This window comes from Corvus cornix, chromosome 28, assembly GCF_000738735.6.
Source record: "Corvus cornix cornix isolate S_Up_H32 chromosome 28, ASM73873v5, whole genome shotgun sequence".
Classification (NCBI taxonomy): Eukaryota; Metazoa; Chordata; class Aves; order Passeriformes; family Corvidae; genus Corvus; species Corvus cornix.
In genome coordinates, this window is record NC_046356.1 from 2,540,488 (window position 1) to 2,550,371 (window position 9,884).

The following is a 9,884-nucleotide window of genomic DNA, read 5'->3' on the forward strand; positions in this document are numbered from 1 at the left end:
CCGCCATGTTGGAATCGGGCGGGCGAGCACGGCCCCGGCGGCGCGCGCGCGCGGCCGCTGCGTCAGCGCGCACGGCGCTGGGCACGCCCCCGCGGCGCGGCCCGCCCCCTCAGCGCCCCATTGGCCACGCCCCCTGATTGGCCACGCCTCTGCACCGCCCCGCTCCGCGTGGCCACGCCCCCGCCCCGAGGCCACGCCCCCGCCCCGAGGCCACGCCCCCCCCGAGGCCACGCCCCCCGCCGCCGCTTCCGGCCGTTCGAGCGCCGCGGCGGGAGCGGCGCCTCAGGGAGCGCCGGGGCTGCAGCGGAGCCTGAGGGGGAGCAGGGCCTGCGGGGCCCGAGCTGGAGGACCCCGGGGGGTCTGCGAGAGCCTGAGGGGGCTGCGGGATCGCAGGGAGTCTGGAGGAACCGGGGGCTGAGAACTGGAACTGACGGGGCTGGAGGAACTGCCTCTGGTTCTGTGGGGCTGAGGGAGCCCGGGGGTGGTGGAGGGGTTCAGATGGGGCTGAAGGAGCCATGGGGTGTCTGGGGGAGCCCGAGAGGGCTGGTGAGGCCCGAGGGGGGCTGGAGGAACGGGGGCTGGGGGAGCCCCAGGGGCTGGAAGAGCCGGGGGTGTGGAGGGGCCGGGGTTGGAAGAGCCATGGGGGGCTTCGGGGAGCCCTTCAGTGCCAAGGGTTTCTCTGGGGTAGCAGGATAAGTGTGGCTTAAAATATGCCACTTTCTCCAATGGTCCCTGTCACCAGGCAATCTGAACTCAGTGAAACAGAGTTACATGAAGAGCAAGGAGGAGAGGGGGGAAAAAAATACGCCGTGCCGCTTGTTTTTCCTTAAAGCGTTACAGATGATTTGCATAAGAGAGACGTGCGGAAGTCTTTCTTGCTTTGCCTTTAAAGTTGCTGCTGGTATTTGAACCCAGAATATTTTTCTCTGTATTGTGCTGGAATATTCCAGCTGTTTTCAGCTTCCAGGCAGGATGGTCACACACTGCCTCTGGATTTGGTATTCCATCCCCTGTTCTGATGCTTGCACAAACTGCTGCCCTCTGGCCTGTTTCCCTTCTGACAACATGAAGGATGCTACAGGCCTGTTTAATACAGGAAGGATTAAATTAATACAGACTTTTTCTTTCACAGTTGCTCACCACTTGCAACATCCCAGACTGTGATGGATTGATCCAGTGACCCAGTATACACATATTTATCATCTTTGGAGAAGCAGGCACAGCAAAGGCCTTTCAGGAGAGATGTGAGCTGAAAATGGATGGTTGGCATTAGATTGTTGTGCTGGTAAATACAGGTTGAAGTGGACATGTTTTAGAGTATTCAGTGATTAAAAATATAAATAAAAATGAATATTTTTTACAGTAGTGATGCTGGAAGGATGATGGGAGCCAAATACAGCTCCTAGGTTGTGAAGCACTCACAGCTGTGCAGGAAAGAGAACCTGGTAGGACAGAGTAAAGCCCTTTATTCCACCTGTGGAAAGGAGTAGCTCAGACACATCCTTGGTGTGTGAAAGAAAATCAGCATTGATCCAACCTCCTCCACCACTTTTTTTCTTTTTTCCTCCTGGATTCTCCTGAGCTGGCCCAATTTCTGTTTTCTATTACTGTTATTAACTTGAGAAGTCTCTTCCTGTTCCCTGGTTTGTGCCATGAGTCTCACCCTGGTGACATGAGCAGAAAGAGCCGTAGACAAAGAACTCCTGTGAGTTGAGTTTTCTGTCAGAGCAGAGTTACCAGCCCTCAGCCACTGACAGCACCAACACCTGGGTGGTGTATCCAGCTGTAAGGATGCTTGCAAACCAGCCCTGGATGCTGGGAAAAGCTTGTGCCTCTCAGTTTGACAGGATTTGGGTATTCTCCTTGGGAATCAGCTGCATCCTCCCTGGCAGCCCGGGGCAGTAACTGACCATTGACACTCAACGCTGTGGTGCCTCAGAATAGCTCAGCTCAAGTTGCTGCTGACAGAGCTCCAAGTCCCAGAGACACTGCAGGGAATCATCGGATCCACTGCCAGCCTGCTGCTCCCTGGGGCCGCTTGCCAAGCAGGAGATCTGCTTCTGTGACCTTCCAAAGGGAACCCTCGGGCCCCAGGGCAGTCCTGAAGGACTGAATCCCTGCTGGCCTTGCTGTAGATGACTGTAATCTCCAAGGAGATCAGGGAGCCAGGGATCTGAGTTCTGATGGTGTGGGTGGGCCTGTGGATCACTGGGCATGGATCTGCAAGGACTAAATCATCGTGTGCTATGGCAAACTGCTTCTGCCTGCTCATTGCCATGTGGTTGACTGGTTTCTGTGGCTCTGGAGGTGGGGTGCGAGTGACATCCTGCCTGGAGTTCAGTGGGGAGGCAAGGACTGTCCCAGAGATCAGCCCCATGAAAAGGAGCCGGCTTTGCTCAGCCAGCATCTGGCTGGGGCATCTCACCTGGGCAGATGTGTCCAGTGTGTCACACCCTTCACCTGTAAAACTAGGCAATCAGAGACTGTTCCTACTCTGAATGTCTGCCCTCAAATGGGGCTCGTGGTTGGCTTCTTTACTCGTGAAATTCCTTATTATTCATATTTCAGATTTTCACCTGTCACAAGCTATTCCAGACAAAATCTCTGGAGGTGAGATTTAAAAGCTCTCCATGCCTCAAGCAGTTTTCCCAAAATCTCTTGCTTTAAAGCAGCAGGAAGGAGCAGTCTCTGTCAGATGATAACAGCCTAAGGCCAGACGGCCAAACATTGCCTTCTTACTCTGTTTGCAGCACCTGGAGCTGTTCAGCCATGGGCTTCCTCTGCTCTCAAAGGTGCCTGATTAGATCCTGCCCAGCTTGGGCTGAGCTGGCTTTTCACCTGTTGCTTTGGCAAGAGATGGTGCTCCAGATGTGTGTGCTCCAGATCTGGCTCCTGCCCACAGCTGGGTAGCAAGGTAGCTTCTAGGAGTTCACATTTAAAACATTTCAGAAATGAAACTGTATTTCAGGCCTGAGGCACACACTGACATGAGGCTGGGCCCATGAATGGATAAAGTTCACTCAAGATCAAAAATAAAAGGGGAACAGAAAGACTTGAAGCAGTAAAAACAAGGGTCATCTTTTTAGAAGTGTGGCAGTACTAGAAACATGTTCAGGCCTGCAAATCCACACAGGTTGCTGGGGATCAACCCAACCCCTTTCCTGAATGAGGGGCATGTTCTGTGAGCTGGATTTTTAAGAGATGCCCCTGGTTGGGAAGTTGCCCACCCTTCCTTCTTCCCTGCCTGGACAGATGCAGCCTGAGAGCCAGGGACAAGGCTGCAGTTGCCAGCAGAGATAACAGCCATAGGAACTACTCCTTCATGTTCCAAATCTGTCTCTAGGAACCTGTGGAATCCCTTTGGATCTGCCAGGTACACTCACACATACTCCTTAAAGCCTACAACAATAAAATGTTAGTTACTGATTTATTGAGCCAAGGAAGTTTCCAATCCCCTTCAACCACATGTCCTTATGATTTAATTCCTCTATTTCCTTCAAGAGAAGCCCAAAGGCAAGCTTAGAAACAGTGAAAAGTAATCATCTCAAGTCCCTTTCACTGCTTACATCTCATTCCCTAGAGAAAGGGCTCCTGGTGCCCAGGCATGTTCTGCCTCTTCACAAAGAGAATGTCACCCAAAATTTGTGACCCCTTAAGTAGAAGAGTTAAATAAAGCCAGGCCAACAGGAAATTCCACATGCTGGCCCCTTTGAAAGGACCCTTGGCATTTGAGAGAGCAGCTCTTGCCAGCACTTCCCTAAGGAATGGGAGCTACTAAACCTGCACTGAGAACAGATTCATCTTTGCCACCACCACAGAGAGAATTCTTCTCGGGCAGACTGCCCTCATCAGAAGAGATCTGCACAAAAAAGGCAAGAGTGAGACATGAAGCCAGGACAGCTGAGTGAAAGAAAGAGGCATTAGCAGTGAAATTCATTCTGGCCGCTTGCAAAGCTATAAAGTGCAGCAGGATGGAGTTTTGCTTCTCCATTTGGGAACTGTGAAGTCTGAGGAGGATGCTCTGTTTGGAATGGAGAAGGAAGGCCAGGCAACCAGATCTGTTGTCCGGGTCATCAAACCTTTGGATATTATAAGAAATACAAGAAATAGAGTTAAAAAGTTGAACAAACAGATGTGTACCATGGATAGAGATCCCCCACTAAATCCCACTGTCATCCTCCCTTGCCTCTGGATCAGAACACTGGATGTTGGTGTTTCTCCCTGCAGCCCTGAGAGATGCTTTTGGGATCTCAGCTCACCAGCGCTGCTGCGTCACAGACTCAGAGTTCCTCCCTCAGACACAGTCACAAGCAGCAGCCTGGGGCTGAGCACTGCAGAAAACATCCACACATCTCTCATCTCTCCAGAAATATGGAAGATGAGTTCTGCTGTCCCCAGGTGTCGAGCATTGACCTAAGAAAGAGGTGGCAAAGGAATAGCGAGGCCTGAGGTGGCTTTTCTGTCCTCAACCTTCAAGGCTGTGGCTGCAATGTTGTGGTTCTTTCAGCACCTTTAAGCTAAAGACTGACTGTACCTTTGTACCTGAAGAAAAATATACAATCCTGTTCCCCTCATCCACATGAAGGTGATGTGAGGGCTGTTCTTTGGGATGCATATCCTGGATAATAAACCTGGCTCTGCCAGAAATCAAATTCCAGATGTGCAGACTGTGATCTATGGCAGCAGAAAAAGCACAGGTTCCTTTTTCAAACACTTCCACACACCTCACCTCAGCTATAAAATAAGAGGGGCTCACAAAATGAGGAATTCTCAGTGCTTTTGGAATTTAGGAGAGTGCTTATGGCTGGGACATATCTGTGTGCCTAAAGCTCTGACTGCCAAGCTGTCACAGCTCTTTTCAGGCATCAAAACAGCTTTCCAGCCTCAAAAAGTGGAGAAGGCTCAGCAGAGTGTCCAGGAAGGATGTGCAGCATCTCAAAAACTTCCATATTCCAGACAATCATGGAGCCATCCTGGGAAGCTGCCACCAGCAGCTGGCAATCAGGACCAAGTGCCATCGCTGTGACGCCTGCCACGACACACAGAGAGGAGGGAGAGGCTGCTCTTGCTGCCACAGAGAGAAAAGGGATATTTTGGAGCTTGTTTATGTGCGGTGTTTCCCCAGCTGGAACCCCCGGTCCTGTCTGAACCCCGTGGTCTGTGCCAGGAGCAAGATTAGGTTCCTGCAGACATATCTAGGTCAGTGTGTGCTTTTGTTGTCCTGACGACAAAATGACCCACTTTCCCCTCATTTGTGGAAGCAGTTGCCAATGGGGCTGGGGCATGGCCGAGCACAAAGGCGCAGGACCTTCCTCCTGCCTTTGTCTCCAAGCTGGGTTCCTGCAGAAATAGAGGTTTTCTCCTCCTTGCTCTGTTTATTGTGTTTCTTGCATCTCATTCATAGCAGATGGACAATTAGAAATATCGTTGGGCTGTATCTGCCCCAGGAATGATCCTACCTTTGAGGATTCTGATGGGGATTTTTGTGTAGGGCCCCACCTGGAAAAATCCACACAGTGGGATGAGCATGGGATAGGGACAGACCCTGCAGCAGCTCAGACACTGCTGGCACAGCTGCCCCATGAGCTCTGGGCAGGAAGGCAGCAGGGGAAGAAGCCTGGCCAACATTTCTGAGTGGATTATACTCCTCCCTGAGAGGGCAGAGACAGAAAAACCTTTTAGAACAAGACTCTGGTGAGCCTGTGAGAGCAGCCATAGCTGATTTCTGTGATGTACAACGTGAAATGAGCTGAGCTGGCCTTATCTGGTAATACAGGGATGGCTCCAGTGTAAAACCTGGGAAATGTAACGGTGTGGCAGGATTCTTCCCTGAGGAAGGAGTGGGTATTCCAAGGAGAAGACAGGAGCAGCACTCTGTGCCCTGCCCTCCAGTTTGCTTTAAAGCTGCAAGGGAATCCAGATGGCTGACAGAGTATGAATCTTTTTACGGATCCCAGAATGGATAAATTAGTCACTGGTTTTAATTCCTCATAAAAGTACTTTTACTTGGAAAGGAAAAGTCCCGTTCTTTCCCCAGCAAACTCTTGTGTCCCACTGTGTCCCTGAAATGGGTGTTACCTTCAGGGCTATACAGGAGACTGCAGGTTCAGCACACATGGCAAAGCCATCAGCAACACTCTCCATTCCAGAGGCAGTTATTTTACAGCTGATCCACTTTATATTCCCTGCAGGGAGAAATGCTATTAGAGCAAAGAACATCAGCCCTGAGAATGCACCTGAGTTATTCTGAAAAGACTGAGGTTTGGGGAAGGAAGGGATGGAAGGATGAACAGCCACTTGCAGGGGAACTAGGACTGCTTTGCTGGGGATGTGGAGGGCTCCCATTGTCACAATGCCTTCTGTAACCTTTTAAACACTCTATGGTTTGGGGTTTTTTCTAAATTTGGTAGATTTTTTAATATGTTTTCTTCCTGGCATTTGGAGTATCTAGATGATTTCTTTCAGCTGCTAAAGGAGTGTGGTGGTAATTCTGGGATAACAATTTGTAAAGTTAGCTTATTTCCTTTCTCCAAGTTTCCTTCTCACGGCACAGCAGAAAGGGTGTGACCCTTACCCGTGGCTGTAGGCATGAAGCAAAGCACACCTCTGCACACCCCTTCTCCTTACCCAGCACATCCCTTTTTAGCTCCTCAGTTCCTCCAGCATGAAGTAAATGAAGTGGCAATTCACTCAACTTCCTCAGGTTTGGGGCAGTGTCAGAGAACCAGAATGGCTGAGAGGCAACCTGGGAGCTACCAGAGCAGTGGGTGTGTGGATTGAGCTGTTTGTTTTCACAACTTCAGTGCCAGACACCCAGCTCCTGGTATGGAGACAGCACTTCCAGGGCTTCCATTGTTTTCCTGTTAGCAGGAAATGTTTTTCCTGACTAAATTTCTCTTGCTGCAATCTAAGGCAGGCTGCCTTTCTGCAGAGGAATAATAAATTACTTCCTTCCTTGCTGCAGTAGCATTTTACATGTGTGAAGAGTGAATGACAGTCTGTAAAACTTCTTTAGATCTCCTTGGTTGTAGATACCAGTTTAAAAAACGTGTATATATATCTTGATCATTGGAAGCACTGAATAGTGTTCTTTAGTATTATTTCCACTGTCTTTTGATTTCAGACCCTGTCCAACAGCCTGGAGAATACAGAGCTCTGGTCCAGAGCTTATGTGGAAATACCTGCTGATATTCCTCACCTTTGTGTCAGCGCTCAAGGTCCTGCTAATATGTGGCAACATAAGAGGTTTCTTCATTCCCCAGCTCCAGGTCCCCTTGTAGAAATCTGCCAGAAGAAAATGCCTGTTGATTTGGTCTTGTTTTGATAGGTAACGATGCTGCAGCACTTCAACAAATTGCCTGGGAAGAAGTTCCGTGTCTGACAGCCCGTTTCTGCAAGCAAAGTGAGATATAGGAAAGGAAATTATTTATCCCCCTCCTCACTGTTTACACTGACACCCACAAAGGGAGGGTGAGGGGTTTTCTGGCTGTCCAGAACAAGTCACCGAACATCCTGCTAGCTCATGTGGCTGCATAGCAGTCCCAGGTGAGAGCTTACACCCTGGATAAGCCACAGAGATAATTTCCTTCTTCAAGTAATCCCAGAACATCTCCTTCAAGGCTCTGGTGTAGATAGGCTGCCAGGCATGAGGGAAATGTAACCCTTGCTAAATATATGTAAGAACACATTCACAGGCTTAAAGAACTGAGAGCTTTGACTGTGTTTAGACAGATTGCCTATGAACAGTAGGAAATACAGGCTGTTCCACCAGATCCAGCAGCACCCACCATGAGGGAGCAAAACAGCCAAGCACGTGAGCCACGAGGACGGTGCTGTGGGACTTTTCCAGTCCCCACACAGACGGTGCATGGTGTCCTGGGCTGTGCCAGCAATCAGCAGCTCTGAAGTGGAGCTGTAAGATGCCCATTTCTGGCCTCCTGGAAGGCCAGCTGGAAGTGCAGGGCTTGCCCCTCATGAGAGAAGCTCTGATGGAAACAGGCCCATTGAGCTGGGCTTATCTGTTTTCTGTCTGATGCCAAGAGTACCTCCAGGATCTCCCACCTTCCTCACAGGATAAGAGTCCTACTTCAAAGTGTGCCCCAGCCTCAGGCACAGCTTGCTGGGGGGTGTTCAGAGCATCGGGCTCTGCTGTGGAAATGGAAATGACAATGTGGACCTGTGGAGGGCAATCTGATGGGAGTCAGTGGGATCTGTGAGCCCCATGGCCAGGCAGCAAACTCTCCACAGAGTCCAGGAGCAGCACCAGTGTCCGTGTGCCACAGTGGAAGACTGAGGAGGAGTTTGCTGAGGATCAGGACTAAGTCACTGCAAGCCTGGTTGGTCTGGAGTGGAGGTGGTGACAAATCAAATGCTAAACGGATTTGGAAACAAATGTCCCTCAGCAGGCTGTGAAGGGCAGAACTGAGCTGGGATGTCCTCAGCAATAGTCACAGCACTGTCTTGCCCTACAGCAGTTTGCACCTGCTCAGATAATTCGCACATTCCACAGCCTGGTGGCCCATAAAGGATGAGGGTTGTGTGGGGTTTATCGTTGTCCTGCCTAATACACTGGAAAGTGTTATCCAAATTCTGTCTGCCGCAGAAAAACCTGCAGTTCCTCAGGCCCAGAGCTGTGTGGTGGCCCAGCTCTTGCAGAAGCTGCCCTGGCTCCTCACTGATCTGTCCTCAGCATTGGAGAGTCCCTAAAATCTGGTGATTTGTGACAGCAGTGGACTGCTGACAAAGTTGTTTCAGCTATTTATTATTGTCCTTGTGCTGAGGGTTGCCAGAGTCTTTACTTCAGGTCACAGTTTGTACTGTGAGGTGCTGGGGACAGTGGCTTGCAATTCTTGCTTTAAGGTTGCTGAGCAGCTGTTCTGCTTCACTGTCTGAACCATCCTCTTTTTCCAGCAGCTCACTGGTTATCCCTTGTCCAATCTGTCTCTTGGAATCCTCAGGTGTCCGTAGTGGTTGCCCAGGAGGCCTTGCAACAGGAAGACAAGGGCCGGTGCTCATGCACTGCTGCAGTTGTTGGAAATGATATAACTTTCCTGACTCATTTTTAATTAGTTGTTTTAATTAATCAAAAGCAGCACCCACTTTTAGCTTTTTTTCTTAGTTAAGTTTCTTCACAGGCTCTTCGAGTTACTTTGATCACTAAGTCACTGAAACCTCAAGTTGCTAAAACTAACCCTGAGCAGCTTCAATAAACAGAGCCAAAGGATGTTGAAGCTTTGACATCTGGGATCTCACATTTATGACCCTTCAAGGACATTGGAGCAACCAGAAGGTACAGAGGAGATTAAGGCCTGGAAAGCTGGGGACTCCCCATGTGAGAAAGAGATGATAAAAGGACTAAAGAATGTAGACCAAATCAACATCAAGAGTGAGAAATCAATAACCAATAGAGGATAGAATACTGATTAACAAAGAGAATTATGTAACTTGGAACCAATGAACATTGATTTCTTTGTTTGCTAAAAGTAAGTGACCAAGTTTTGTGTCAGTGTCCTGTGGAGGTTGGGGCTTTGTCAGCCACACACACAAACCCTCGACAGGAATAAAGTAATTCCTGACTCACTGATACTAAAAAGGCAGTGTTAGGGGGGTTTATTTATCCCAAGGACTGTGGTAACACAGACACAGCTGGGGTGGGGGCTGGATACGGCCTGTGCACCTGGGATTGCCAGGGAGGCTCAGAAAACTTGCTGGTAATTCCAGCATCCTTGTGGCTTCCCTGTTGGATGGGGACAGAGCCCAGCCTGCCCTGTGCCCAGGGAGACGTGCATTTCCCGTGGTGAAGGTGAGGCAGTGGAAGCAGAATTGGTTTGGGGACTCCTGCCAGTGGTGTTGTGAGATTGGCTGCTGGGGGGAGAAGAACCACA

The 9,884-nt window shown here is 49.9% G+C and overlaps 1 protein-coding gene across 1 annotated transcript; it reads right to left on the minus strand.

Annotated features, from left to right (window-relative positions):
* Positions 1-3,848: 3,848 nt before the first annotated feature.
* On the minus strand, positions 3,849-6,144 carry NWD1 (NACHT and WD repeat domain containing 1). The gene is given in 5 exon segments (XM_039565970.1): positions 3,849-3,859; positions 4,080-4,413; positions 4,535-4,736; positions 4,909-5,195; positions 6,079-6,144. Coding segments are annotated over 5 exon segments (900 nt in total).
* Positions 6,145-9,884: the final 3,740 nt, after the last annotated feature.